Here is a 14,156-nt window from a genome sequence, read left to right as displayed (position 1 = left end):
TTTGTACAGTTGCAGCATGACATCACGGCTCCAGAACTCAATCCCTCTACCAATAAAACCTAACACACTAAGCCTTCTTAATAGCACTATCAATCTGGGTGACAACTTTCAGGGATCTATGTACATGGACACCAAGATCCCACTGCACATCCGCATTACCAAGAATCTTTCCATTGACCCAGTATTCCGCCTTCCTATTATTATTCCCAAAATGATACGGCCACGACACCGTAGTACAGGGAGCCATTCAAGTTGGGGAAGAAAATAGCAATGCAATAATGGTAGGAAACAGTATTGTGTGCAACAATTTTGGTAATGATGCCAGAGTAAGACAGGAAGGGATAAAGCATACAAGCCTAAACAAAGTAGCAAATCAGGTCAAAGGAGAAACAAAATCTATAAAAGGCAAAAAGAATGATTCTTCACCTAAATGAACATAGTATTCGTAACAAAATAAATGAATTAACAACACAAATAGAGGTTAAGGGGTATGATCTTATAGTTATTACAAAGATATGATTACAAGAAAATCAAAGCTGAGAACTAGATGTTCGGGAATGTGACTTGCCAAACAATAAATATTGGAGCAGTTTTGTTATTAAGTGGTGAAATTAGTACAATAGCAAGAAATGACGTTGGTTTGGAATATGTAAGAGCAATATGGATGGAAGTAGGAAATAATAAGAGGAAGACGACCAGTGGGAGTACAGATCTCTAACAGACGGTACTCTAAGACAGAGAGAATAACGCTGCAGTTAATGAGCACAGGTACTGTCTTCTTTTACATTAATGCCGGATGACTTTTATCTTCTAGTTTGGTAAAATCAAACGTCCAAAAATAGCCACAAAGTAGAATTAATGTAGTATTCAGAATGTTTCCGAGAACAATATGCTGTAAATCCAACCAGGGATGAGGTGTTTTTGGACTTGGCAAGGAGGCAGGTTTAATAAATAATCTTAGAATAAAAAAGTCTTAAAAACTATTGTGCTAAACTTAAATAATGGCACAGGAACGATGATAGAGATGGCTGGAGTGGACTTGGAAAGGAGTTCAGCAGAACATATGATTGAAGGAAAATGGCAGATGTTTAAGAAATGGTTAATGGCTCACAGCAAAAGATGTAGCCCAGTGAGGAAGATTCTAGGAAAGGAATACACGGATCATGGTTAACTAAGCGAAAAAAATGAATGGCATCAAACTAAAAGAAAACATATAGACAGTGTGGCAAAGATTAATGGTAAATTGGAGGATTGGGGAAGTTTAAAAACCAAAAAATAACAAGCAAAACAAAGGGAAAAAATAAACTGTAGGCTGTTACTAGCAAGTAGCATCACTACAGACAGCAAGAGCTTCTTTAAATATAAAGCAAGGAAGTGAGAAACCACAGTGAACATACGTTATTTGGAGAACACAGATGGTGAAATAACAGTGGGGGGCCAGGAAATTGCAAAGGATTTGAACAAATATTTTTCATAAGTCTTCACAGTGGAGGACATGAATAGCATTCCAAGAATTCTAAATAATCAGGGAGCTCAAGGGGGAAATGTAATGGAAGAGCCAAAATAATTATCACCAAAAAGAAAATACTAGGGAAACTGTTTCAGAGATAGTAGGAACTACAGATCCTGGAGAATATGAGATAACAAGATGTAGAGCTGGATGAACACAGCAGGCCAAGCAGCATTAGAGGATCAGCAAGGCTGACGTTTTGGACCTGGACCCTTCTTCAGAAGTCACGAGAGAGTTGCAGTGGGAGAGAGATCCACTGAGATTTTTCCAGAGGGAGGAGGGTAACTTCTTCAGGGTAGGCATCCTTACAAGAGGCTTCACAGTAGGGTTGAAATTGTTTCAGAGATAGTAGGAACTGCAGATGCTGGAGATTCTGAGACAACAAGGTTTAGAGCTGGATGACCACAGCAGGCCAAGCAGCATCAGAGGAGCCAGAAGGCTGACGTTTCGGGCCTACACCGTTCTTCAGAAACGTCAGTCTTCCTGCTCCTCTGATGCTGCTTAGCCTATTAGGGGAACTACTGGGGCTAAAGGATAAGTCCCCTGAATATGATGGGTTATATCTTAAGACTTTAAAGATGCAGAGATATTGAACACACTGGTAGCAATCTGCCAAGAATGCTTCAATTCTGCGAAAGTCCAAATCATTGGAAAACTGCTATGTAACAAACACCCTTATTTAAACAGGGAGGAAGACAAACAGGCTGGACCAGTTAGCTTAATGTCTGTCTTTGGGAAAATTCTATTGTATTATGTATAAAGTATTATAACAATGGAGTATTTATGAATTCATAATATAAATCAGAGTCAGCATAGCTTCATGAAGGGGAAATCATGCATGACAAATTTATTACAGTTCTTTGACTTAGATGGACAGATACCTTATCAGCAAGGGTATCACAAGTTACTGTGATAAGGCAGGAAAGTGGAATTGGATCAGTCATGATTTCATGGAATTGTGGATCAGACTTGATGACCCAAATGGCCTACTTCTGCTCCTATGTCTTATAGCCTGCTGACAAAAATTGTCTAAAGATGTTTACAGTCCTGGCCCTGAATACATTTTTCTTTAGCTTCTGTCCCATCTCTCCTCAAGCCTTTTCAAGCATTCTTCTAGTCCATGGGACACACATATTGACCATATTACCACACAGCTTTGAGAAAACTTATGAAGTGTGTAAGATGGGAAGATCAGCCTGGAAAGCGTTGGAGTTGTAGAAATTGAACATAACTACATCAAGAACGAGGAATTCAGAAGTAAATGGGATGAGGTGGGAAGGAGACAAGTGATTTTCCAGAGGTGGAAAGAGTTGATCTCCATGATAAAGAGGCAATGTAGACGGTAACTTAGCTCAGGATGGAATAAGCAACCAAGAATGCAATTGGTCTGCTTCAGATTCATATCTTGGCAAGGGGGGGGGAAAATGGTGTTGGTCATGAGTGGAAGTGTATTTATGGTGGAAATTGGGGTGAGATGTTTGTGGACTGGTGTATTAATGTGCCTCCTGGATCACGCTTAATAGACCCAAGCATCAACCCACCTCTGTGACTTTGAATTACAAAACTGAAACATTCTATTCACTCCAGTCTCATTTTCTGGACTAAAAAAATCTGTTCACTAATTGAGTTTTCAAAGATGGTGTTAAAAATCCATATATGTCCATCTGAATCCATTCTAATAATAAAGTACAGGAGCCCTGCAGGTTCAGAAAGTCATGGAGCAATACAGCACATAAACAGACCCTTCAGCACAACTCAACTATGCCCCGACGAGGTTTACTAAACTGAACTTGTCCGAATTCCCCGCTTTTTTCCCATATTCCTCTAAATCCTTCCTATCCGTGTACCTGTTCAAATATCTTTAAAATGTTGTAATTATACTCACCTCTACCACTTCCTCTGGCAGCTCATTCCATGGATGCATCAACCTCCTTGTGAAAAATCTTTCTCCTCTGACCTTAAATCTATGTCCTAGTTTTGGACACCCCTACACTGGAAAAGAAGTTGGCTACTCAACTTATCTATGCAATTCATGATTTATAAGATCACCCCTCAGCCTCCTACGCTCCTAGCATTGTGTTGTACTCTAGGTTTGCTTAGTCTAAATAGTGGAGTGGAACATACGAGGTAGAAGTGAGTCAGAGATTACTTTGAAAAACAGAGAATATCAAGTCCAGAAGCAGATCATTCAAGTCTAGTATTTATGTCATAATTCAATGACATAATACAATACTTTCCATACACATTGTTGGTCTGACAGCTTTCCATTTTGTCTTCTCTCGTGGTCTCATCTATGTTTCTCTTGATTCACCCTCGCTAGTCAAATCAATCATTTCATGTAGTTGTGAATTTTACATTCTAACACGCTTCTCAAAATGTTCCCACCATGATCTCATTTTTAGGTTTAAAAATTATTTAGACACCTGTGAGAGCAGAGTTGGAGGTCATAGCCTCAGAATTAAGAGGTGCAAATTTAAGATTAAGTTAAGGAGGAATCTCTTCTCTCAGGTCAAGTGTCTTTGGAACTCCTTGCCCAAGTGAGATTGGAAGCAGACTCCTTGTGTATATTTAAGGCCGATAGTTTCTTGATCAGTGGGGCTATTAAGGATTTTGGGGAAAGACTACAGGAAGGTGGATGGGAAGAATGTTGAATCAGTCATGGTCCTATTGAATGGTGCAGCAGCCTCAAGGGGCTGTCTAATAGAGTTGGGCATATGGGTGTTAGGGAGCACGGTAAGGGAGAGAGACCTGTGAGAATGAGGTGAAGCAGACCTGTAGATGTGGGTTTGAGACTTTGGAGAGTGAGGAGAAGGCAAATCTACAAGAGTGGGTACCTGTTAGAGCACAGCAGAGCTTTTTTTTTTGCTCATGGAACAGGAGTGTCACTGGCTGGCCACTATGTATTGCTTACCCCTAGCTGTCCTTGAAGCTATTTCAGAGGGTAGTTGAGAGTCAGCCAGATTGCTGTGGGTCTGGAGTCAAAGTAGGCCAAACCAGGTGAGAATGGCAGATTTCCTTCCACAAAGGACATTAAATGTGCCAGGTGTGTTTTTTTTTTTCCTGACAACAGGCAGTGGTTTTATGGTATCAGCAGTTTCATAGTTTTTTTTTCCCCTTGTAACTTAGCTGCAATTTCAGAGTGGCCATCACTGCCTTGGAGGTCGTGACCCCATGTGAGGTTCCAACATGCACTTTGGGAAGCCCTGTTGTAACAGCTGGCTATTCAGACATTTTTCATTACTTCCTTGTTAGAATCAATAGTTACTCTCTTGCCATTATGGTGCTTATTTTTGACTGACACAAGTATGAACTTTAGGTCGAAATCTAAAGTTTGGACCTAAAGTTACCCATGAATGAGTAAAAATCCTCCAGCAGGTCAACCGAAGGCTTCCAATTCAAAACAGCAAAAGCCAAACCTGTTCAATCTTTCACAATAACTGAAAAGTTTCCATTCTGATATAAATCTTTGTAAATTCTTACATTTTCACACTCATTGAAAAAGGACAAAAAAAAAATCACTAAAGCATGAATTGTGTTTAGGGCCATGCAACATGAACCTAACTTCACAAATTCTGAATAAAAATAGATTGAACTGTGGATGCTGTGAACCAGGAACAAAAACAAAGTTGCTGGTAAAGCGCAGCAGGTTTGGCAGCATCTGTGAAGAAAAAAAAAGTTAACATTCTGGGTCTGGTGACCCTTCCTAAGGTCAAGACCGAAATGTCAACTTTTTTTTACTTCAGATGCTGCCAGACCTGCTGAGCTTTTCCAGCAACTTTGTCTTTGTTCACTAGTTCTAAATTTGGTATCTCTGGAAATTAGTGTGATTTTTTAAAAAATGGCTTGCAGGCTTGTGACTATGTTTGCAATTAATTATTAAATTGCCTGCAGAGTGTTTTTGCTCTTTTACACCATCAACAGTCTTGTTACTCTAAAGGTGTAGGATGGTTTTCATCATTTTTCTAACAAAATTACATCACAGCATATTACCATTGAAGCTCATTGGCCACTTCACTGCCAGTCTGCAATTTTTAAATATTTTCTTGTATTATTCTGCATTCTTTCCTGTTTTGCATATACAGTCCCACTTTGGTTTCTGTTCTACGTTTTAATATTTATTTGTTCATAACTATAACAGTGGTATCAGCACAGAACCTTGGGGATTTCCACTTCTTTTTTTCCCCCCGAAATGGGAAGGAGGTACAAGCGAACTGCAGGATGAACAGGCAGAAAGGTCTACACATTTGGCCTTTTACATAATTCTATTTTAGGCCTTGGGGTCGATTCCGATTGGGATACCGAACCATTAAATATTAGTCACTAATTCAACATCAGTGGCAGATTATGTACCCAGACTCACCGCGCTGCTAAAATTGTGTATCAGAGATTACAGAAAACCAATGGCCGATTATTTACCTAGACATCCCTGCGGCGGAGAAAGCCCCCTATCAGTGATAACGGAAGCCCAGTGCGCAAGAATAGGAGCAGGCTGTGCTCTGAGCATGCTCAATGTCAGTCATGGGAATAGCCTGACGAAGAGCAGAGCGGTGTCGGGCGGCAGGAGAAGATTGTGATACGGGGTAGGAAAGGAGACCACGGCATTGGGGCCCGGCAACTTTATCAACTCCTGCAGGAGGCCTGAGGCTCTGCATAAGAGCTCACAGGTCCCGTGTTTACCCTGCGGGCGGGTCACGTCCTGGGCAACGGACTCATTGACGGCCATCTTGTGAGTGGGAGTCAGGGCGGACCAGGGAGGCGGTGTTTCCTGCCTAGGGATGACCAGGGTTCCCCAGGCAACCGGCTGTCCGCCATCTACGGGAGGGGGAGAGGAATGCGTGAACGCAGGGCAAATATATGGCCATGTTGGTGAGGTTACTGAGTGGGCAGGGTTTCAGTGTCTGTGATTAGAAGATCTGATTAGAAGATCTGATTGTACGAACTGGAGAAACTAACATGGAGGGGAATAGAGTCATCTGGAAGTAGAGTGAAGAGATAATGCAATAGATTTGGATTTAAAGGTTTTGGAGAAATACAAGAAAAAAGTGCTGCATAGAACTTAGAATTGACTGCTCTGAGCTTCTATCTTGTATAGACAGTAAATTTTGTAAATTCCCTCTGCAGGGTATTAGAAGGGGAGAATTTGCAGACAGGAAACATCACTAGGATCTGAACATAGTCATCCTTTGATTATGGATACAGAAATGTTTGTCTTTGGGAAAAAATTTCAAAGATCGTTCTGACTGGAAAAGTGCCAATGCACAGGGTCGAGTGTGTTCCTGTGCCCCGACTGTGGCAAATCTTCCACTTGCTATATATTCTGAAAATACATTGCCCCATTCAAAGTCAGAGAAGTTGTTAATACGTTCTGCTCGTGAACAAGGCTTCGATTAATTGCTCAAACAGGAGAGACAGAAGAATAGCAGAACCATGGAGAAACCATGGAAATGTGGTGACTGCGGTAAAGTGTTCAATTACCGATCCCGTTTGGAATATCATCAACGCAGTCATAATGTGGCTGACACTAAAAATAAACCATGGAAATGTGAGGATTGTGGTAAAGGATTCAATTATCCATCCCTGCTGGAAATTCATCGACGCACTCACACTGGGGAGAAGCCATTCATATGCTCCATATGTGGGAGGGGATTTTCTAAGTCAGCCAACCTCATGTTACACCAGCGAGTTCACACTGAGGAGAGACCATTCTCTTGCACTTATTGTGGGAGAAGATTCAGACAGTCATCCACCCTCACTGCACACCAACGACTTCACACTGGGGAGAGACCGTTCACCTGCTCGGTGTGTGGGAAAGGATTCACTCAGTCCTCTGTTCTGATGATACACCAACGCACTCACACAGGGGAGAAGCCATTTACCTGCTCTGTTTGTGGGAAAGGGTTCACTCAGTCAGCTAACCTGGTAGTACACCAACGAATTCACACTAAGGAGAAGCCTTTCAGTTGCACATCCTGTAGAAAGAGATTCAAATCTTCATCAGAACTCCTGTCGCACCAGCGAGTTCATATTGGTGAGAGACCATTCACTTGCTCCTTGTGTGGGAAAGGATTCACTCAGTCATCTGCCCTGCTGACACACCAGCGAAATCATACTGGGGAGAAACCATTCAGTTGTTCTGTGTGTGGGAAGGGATTCACTCAGTCTGCAAACCTTGTGGTGCATGAGCGAATTCACACTGAGGAAAGGCCATTTAGCTGCACTCAATGCGGAAAAAGTTTCAGGCAGTTATCCACCCTCACCGCACACCAGCGGGTTCACACGAGGGAGAGACCGTTCACTTGCTCTGTGTGTGGGAAGGGATTTACTCAATTAGCCAGCCTTACATTGCACCAGCGAATTCATCGTGAGGAGAGGCCATTCAGCTGCACTCATTGTGGGAAGGGGTTCAGGCAGTCTTCTGACCTCACTGCACACCAGCGAATCCACACTGGGGAGAAACCATTTATCTGCTCTGTGTGCGGGAAAGGATTCACCCATTCATCTGGCCTTTGGTCACACCAACGAGTTCACACTGAGGAAAAGCCATTCCGCTGCAGCGCTTGTGGAAAGGGATTCAGGCAGTCATCCTACCTCCGGTCACATCAGCGGGTTCACACAGGAGAGAAGCCATTCACCTGTTTTGTGTGCGGCAAGGCATTTGCTCGGTCTTCAAACTGCCTGATACATCAGCGAATTCACTCTGAGGAGAATCCATTCAGCTGCGTATTCTGTGGAAAGAGTTTCAGACAGTCATCTACCCTCAATGCACACCAGCGAGTTCACACAGGGGAGAGACTATTCACCTGTTCTACGTGTGGGAAGGGATTCCCTTGGTCATCCCAACTGTTGACACACCAGCGAGTTCACACTGGGGAAAAGCCGTTCACCTGTTCCACGTGTGGAAAGGGATTCACCCGGTCCTTCAACCTGATGTTACATCAGCGAGCACATACATGCCATCAGGGTTTGGAATCTGCTGTTATTGATGCTGCTGATCAGATCCAGGAATAATTATCTGACAATATTTGGGTTGTTTCAACTGAACTTAATATCTATAATTGTCATTTTTGTTAAAAGCAACATCTATAATCTTTTGCTGTAATTCAAGAATTTATCAACAGGATCATGATTTCAATAAAATTATGAACTTTGACTTGAATCCTGATTTGATCTTCAGTATAAGCTCTACAGTTTGATTTCTGAATGGTTACGCTGTTTAACGTCTCCAGTTAAAAATGTTTGATTAACAATTAATCCTTGCTGACTATTCTTACTGACTTTCACATTCTCCACAGCAACACCTCTATTATGAAATTGAGGTGTCAAGGAGTATGAAACAAAGTAGTGAAATATTTTACAGATACATTCAATCAAAGCTTCATACATCAATGTTGATGTTGTTTGCTGATGAAGTTTTAAACTTGTTGGGTTCAATCTTTAATGACACAGAAGCAACAGCAGTGTTAAGTGGAATCCACAAGCAGTGGAGCTGTGATTCTACCATGGATTAGGACCCTCTTTGCTTTCTCAGCCAGAGATGGCCCAGCGACAAGGGTTCGTTGTCCAAATTAACCAAGTCAGCAAGCTGCAGGAGAATGTCAAATGAACACAACTTCTGTACTGGTGGGACTAAGCACTCTCAATTCTATACAGAACACTTAATTTTTTCAGTGGAAAACTGATTTGAGACTTGCTAAGCAGTTGTGACATCTGTAACTGAAGCAAAGAACATAGTCTACCTAACACAGAACATTACAGGCCTTCCGGCCTTCACTGTTGTGCCGACTTGTCGTACCAATCTGAAGCCCATCTAACTACACTATTCCATGTACATAACAAAAATACAGCATCTGCAACACTTGAAAGTAACCTCAACAGTTGTGTTTAGATTACAGTGAGGAACTGTAACTAAACCATGTCAGGAAATCCAAACTGTCTAAAGTGCTATAAGACCATAAGACACAGGAGTGAAGTAAGTGGTGGGCCTGTGGAATTCATTGCCACAGAGTGCAGTGGAGGCTGGGACGTTAAATGTCTTCAAGGCAGAGATTGATAATTTCTTGATCTCGCAAGGAATTAAGGGCTACAGGGAGAGTGCGGATAGGTGGAGTTGAAATGCCCATCAGCCATGATTAAATGGCAGAGTTGTATGGGATCAGAGTGCTTGGTTCCACCACCGCCCAAGTTGATCCCCCATCCCTTGAATTTGGTAGATAGAATGTCTACAGTGAGGAAGCAGGCCATTCAGCCCATCAAGTCCACAGTGACCCTTCAAAGAGCATCCCACCCAGACCCACCTCCCTGCCCTGTCCGGTCCTTGTAATCCTGCATTTTCCACGGCTAACCCATCTAGCCTGCATATCCCCAGGCCTAATGGGTAATTTAGCATAGTCGATCCACTTTAACCTGCACATCTTTGAACTATGGGAGGAAAATGACATACAGGGATGTGCAAGCTCCACACAGACCACACCGTTGCCAGAGGGTAAAATCAAACCCAGGTCCCTGGTACCGTGAGGCAGTAGTGTTAACCACTGAGCCATTGCGCCATCCAACATGGTAAAATATTCATTCACAAAATTAAACAGATGCCCCATGAGGTTAAACATGACTATGAAATATGCTTGCCAGACATCTGCCAGTCACCATCCAATGCTCTCCTGAAGTTTGCTGTCATGATTATGTTGGATTTGTTACCCTGATCACCTTACCATGAAAAGGCCAATAATTGTGGAACAAGCAGAAAGGCCTCGAAAAAGATGGAATCACAGCTGAACTGCTCAAACACAAAGTCCCATCTACTGCTGCACTTCTACGACCTCCTCCTCTGTTAGGAGTTGGATCTGTTTCATAGATCATCATGATGCAAAAACATCACCACAATCTACAAAAACAAAAGAGGAGATTGCAGTAGCAACAGTGGCAACTCACAGAAAATCTTCACCAGGTTCAGTTTAAAAAAAGTTTCTATCCACTCGCAGAGTGTTTGTTTCCAGAACCACAGTGCGGTTTCAGTGCTGGTGAATCGACAGTGGATGGTACCGTCTCAAGTCAAGACAGGTGTAGGGAATAGGATAGACCTCCTGAGGAGAAACTGTTCACCTGCACAGAGTGTGGGAAGGGTTCGCTTGGACATCTTACTTGTTGAGACACTAGCGAGTTCACGCTGGAAACAGGTCACTCACCTGCCCTGAGTGGGAAAGAATCCACTCAGTTATCCATCTTTGTATAAATGCCAGGAAACTATCAAACACCAGGGAAAGACATTATACACCAAAATGTGGTGTGAAGACCTTTTAAATATTCTAACTATGAGAAGAGTTTTAAAAGCAACCAGTATTTCTTGACTCACCACTGGCAAAGAGACCTTTCACCTGCTATCTGTGCCCAAAGAGATTCACGCATTAACCTATCCTGCAGATGGGAAGCGAGAAATGCAATTGCTTCGCCACTTGTGAGGATCTTTGCATCCTCGCTCTCCACTGGAGTCGTACCTGAAGACTGGAGAGAGGCAAATGTAATTCCTCCCTTCAAGAAAGGAAATAGGGAAATCCCCGGCAATTACAGACCAGTAAGTCTCACGTCTGTCGTCTGCAAGGTGTTAGAAAGGATTCTGAGGGATAGGATTTATGACCATCTGGAAGAGCATGGCTTGATCAAATGCAGTCAGCACGGCTTTGTGAGGGGCAGGTCATGCCTCACAAACCTTATTGAGTTCTTTGAGGATGTGACTAGAAAAGTTGATGAGGGTCGAGCTGTGGATGTGGTGTATATGGACTTCAGTAAGGCATTTGATAAGGTTCCCCATGGTAGGCTCATTCAGAAGGTCAGGAGTAATGGGATACAGGGGAACTTAGCTGTCTGGATACAGAATTGGCTGGCCAACAGAAGGCAGCGAGTGGTAGTAGAAGGAAAATATTCTGCCTGGAAGTCAGTGGTGAGTGGTGTTCCACAGGGCTCTGTCCTTGGGCCTCTACTGTTTGTAATTTTTATTAATGACTTGGATGAGGGGATTGAAGGATGGGTCAGCAAGTTTGCAGACGACACAAAGGTCGGAGGTGTCGTTGACAGTATAGAGGGCTGTTGTAGGCTGCAGCGGGACATTGACAGGATGCAGAGATGGGCTGAGAGGTGGCAGATGGAGTTCAACCTGGATAAATGCGAGGTGATGCATTTTGGAAGGTCGAATTTGAAAGCTGAGTACAGGATTAAGGATAGGATTCTTGGCAGTGTGGAGGAACAGAGGGGTCTTGGTGTGCAGATGCATAGATCCCTTAAAATGGCCACCCAGGTGGACAGGGTTGTTAAGAAAGCATATGGTATTTTGGCTTTCATTAACAGGGGGATTGAGTTTAAGAGCCATGAGATCTTGTTGCAGCTCTATAAAACTTTGGTTGGACCGCACTTGGAATACTGCGTCCAGTTCTGGTCGCCCTTTTGTAGGAGGGATGTGGATGCTTTGGCGGGGGTTCGGAGGAGGTGTGCCGGGATGCTGCCTGGACTGGAGGGCTTATCTTATGAAGAGAGGTTGACTGAGCTTGGACTTTTTTCATTGGAGAAAAGGAGGAGGAGAGGGGACCTAATTGAGGTATACAGGATAATGAGAGGCATAGATAGAGTTGATGGCCAGAGACTATTTCCCAGGGCAGAAATGGGTAGCACGAGGGGTCATAGTTTTAAGCTAGTTGGAGGAAAGTATAGAGGGGATATCAGAGCCGGGTTCTTTACACAGAGAGTTGTGAGAGCATGGAATGCATTGCCAGCAGCAGTTGTGGAAGCAAGGTCATTGGGGTCATTTAAGAGACTGCTGGACATGCATATGGTCACAGAAATTTGAGGGTGCATACATGAGGATCAATGGTCGGCACAACATCATGGGCTGAAGGGCCTGTTCTGTGCTGTACTGTTCTATGTTCTATGTTCTATGTTCTATATATAACAGAATTCACAAGTGACTCCAGGGGTTGTATTCTGCTGTTATTGCTGTGTTAATCACACACGGGACTGAGCCATGTACATTTGGGCACTTGTTTCAGTTTATATCAATAGTCCCTGTAAGTAGGCTGGATTCTGAATGGTAGGCTAACTAAATCAGCTATGTGTCAAACACACTTTGTTGTACACTTGATTTGTCAAAATTAAGATATTTAAAATTATGAACAATTTTGACAGGGTAAAGACGGATATTCTGTTTCCACCAGTTGTATGTCTGTAACCAGAGGTCAGAATTTCAAAATTGTCAGCAAGAGAGCTAGGAGCGAGATGAGAATGAACCTCTTTACTCCGAAGTTGTTACGATTTGAAATGCACTGCCTGGGAGAGTGGTGGAGGCAAATTCCACAGGAGGTTCCAAAGAAAGAGGGATGTTGGAAAGTGGGACTAGCTGCATAGCTCTTTTGGGAGCCAGTATAGAGATGATGGGTCGAATGGTCTCCTTACATACTGCAAAATTTAATATTTTATAATTAAAATACTGACAGTTCTATTCTTGGACCTTTGTTTATGGAAAGTTTTCATTTATATCATCCTGTCACAAACATGGCTGTAACTGAAGGTCTCATGGATCAATGGGCAGAAAAATGGCACCTGGAGTTCAATTTGGATAACTGCCATGTATTGCATTTTGGTACAGCAAACAGGGCAAGACATGTACAATTAAAAGTAGAGCCCTGGATAGTGTTGTAGAACAGAGGAACTTAGGGATTCAGGTACATAATTCTTTGAAGTCTGCATCACATATAGGCAGGGTGGTTATCAAGGCATTTAGCACGCTTGCCTTCTTTGCTCAATTCTTTCAGTGTAGGAGTTAGAAAGTCTTGTTGAGGTTGTATAGGACATTGGTGAGACTTCTTCTGGAGTACCGAGTCCAGTTCTGTTCGCCCAGTTATAGGAAGGATATCATTAAGCTATAGGATTCAGAAAACATTCACCAGGAATGTTGCTGGTATGGAAGGTTTGAGTTACAAAGAAAGGCTGGGTAGGCTGGGACTTGTTTCACTGGATGTAGGAGACTGAAAGGTGACCTTATAGAGGTTTATAATATGAGAGGTATAGATAGAGTTAATGGTAGGTGTCTTTTTCCCTAGAATGGAGGATTTCCTGATCATGGGATACAGCTTAAGGTGAGAGGAGAGAGATTTTAAAAAGACATGAGGGGAATTTTGTTACACAGTGGGCAGTTTGTGTGTGGAATGCATTTCAGGACAGCACGGTGGTTAGCACTACTGTCTCACCAGTGCCAGGGACCTGGGTTCAATTCCAACCTTGGGCGACTGCATGGAATTTACACGTTCTCCCTGTGTCTGTGTGGGTTTCTGCTGGGTGCTCTGGTTGTCCAAAGATATGCAAGTTTGGTGGATTGGCTATACCAAAGTGCCCAGGGACATGCAGGGTTACAGGGATAGGGTAGGGGAATGGGTTTAGGTAGGATGCTTTTTGGCGGTTCAGTGTGGACTTGAAGGGCCGAATGGCCTGCTTCCGCAGTTTAGGGATTCTATTGCGGAGAAAGTGATCAATGTGGGCTCAAATACAACATTTAAAAGACATTTGGATAAGGACATGAATAGGAAAGGTTTGGAGGGGTATGGGCCAGGAGCAGGCAGATGGGATGAGTTTAGTTGGGGTTTAAGCATGGAAAGGTTGGACTGAA

The 14,156-nt window shown here is 43.0% G+C and overlaps 1 protein-coding gene and 1 long non-coding RNA gene across 4 annotated transcripts in view; one reads left to right on the top strand and one right to left on the bottom strand.

Annotated features, from left to right (window-relative positions):
• LOC125449421 (uncharacterized) overlaps window positions 1-14,156 on the bottom strand; it is a 33,083-nt gene that overhangs the window by 2,101 nt on the left and 16,826 nt on the right. The window contains exon 3 of one of the 3 annotated variants that reach the window (XR_007246909.2): window positions 5,927-8,235. This is a non-coding gene — a long non-coding RNA (uncharacterized LOC125449421). The remainder of the gene's footprint in view (window positions 1-5,926; window positions 8,236-14,156) is intronic. The other 2 variants (XR_007246910.2, XR_007246908.2) reach the window with 2 other exon arrangements.
• The window catches only part of LOC125449411 (zinc finger protein 721-like), a 34,300-nt gene continuing 26,139 nt past the window's right edge, over window positions 5,996-14,156 (top strand). The window contains exon 1 of the mRNA XM_059641575.1: window positions 5,996-8,388. Coding sequence (XP_059497558.1) covers window positions 6,938-8,388 — 1,451 coding nt within the window. The 5' untranslated portion in view covers window positions 5,996-6,937. The remainder of the gene's footprint in view (window positions 8,389-14,156) is intronic.

The sequence above is a fragment of the Stegostoma tigrinum genome, chromosome 42, assembly GCF_030684315.1.
Source record: "Stegostoma tigrinum isolate sSteTig4 chromosome 42, sSteTig4.hap1, whole genome shotgun sequence".
In the NCBI taxonomy this organism is placed as follows: Eukaryota; Metazoa; Chordata; class Chondrichthyes; order Orectolobiformes; family Stegostomatidae; genus Stegostoma; species Stegostoma tigrinum.
This window is presented reverse-complemented; position numbering and strand designations above follow the sequence as displayed.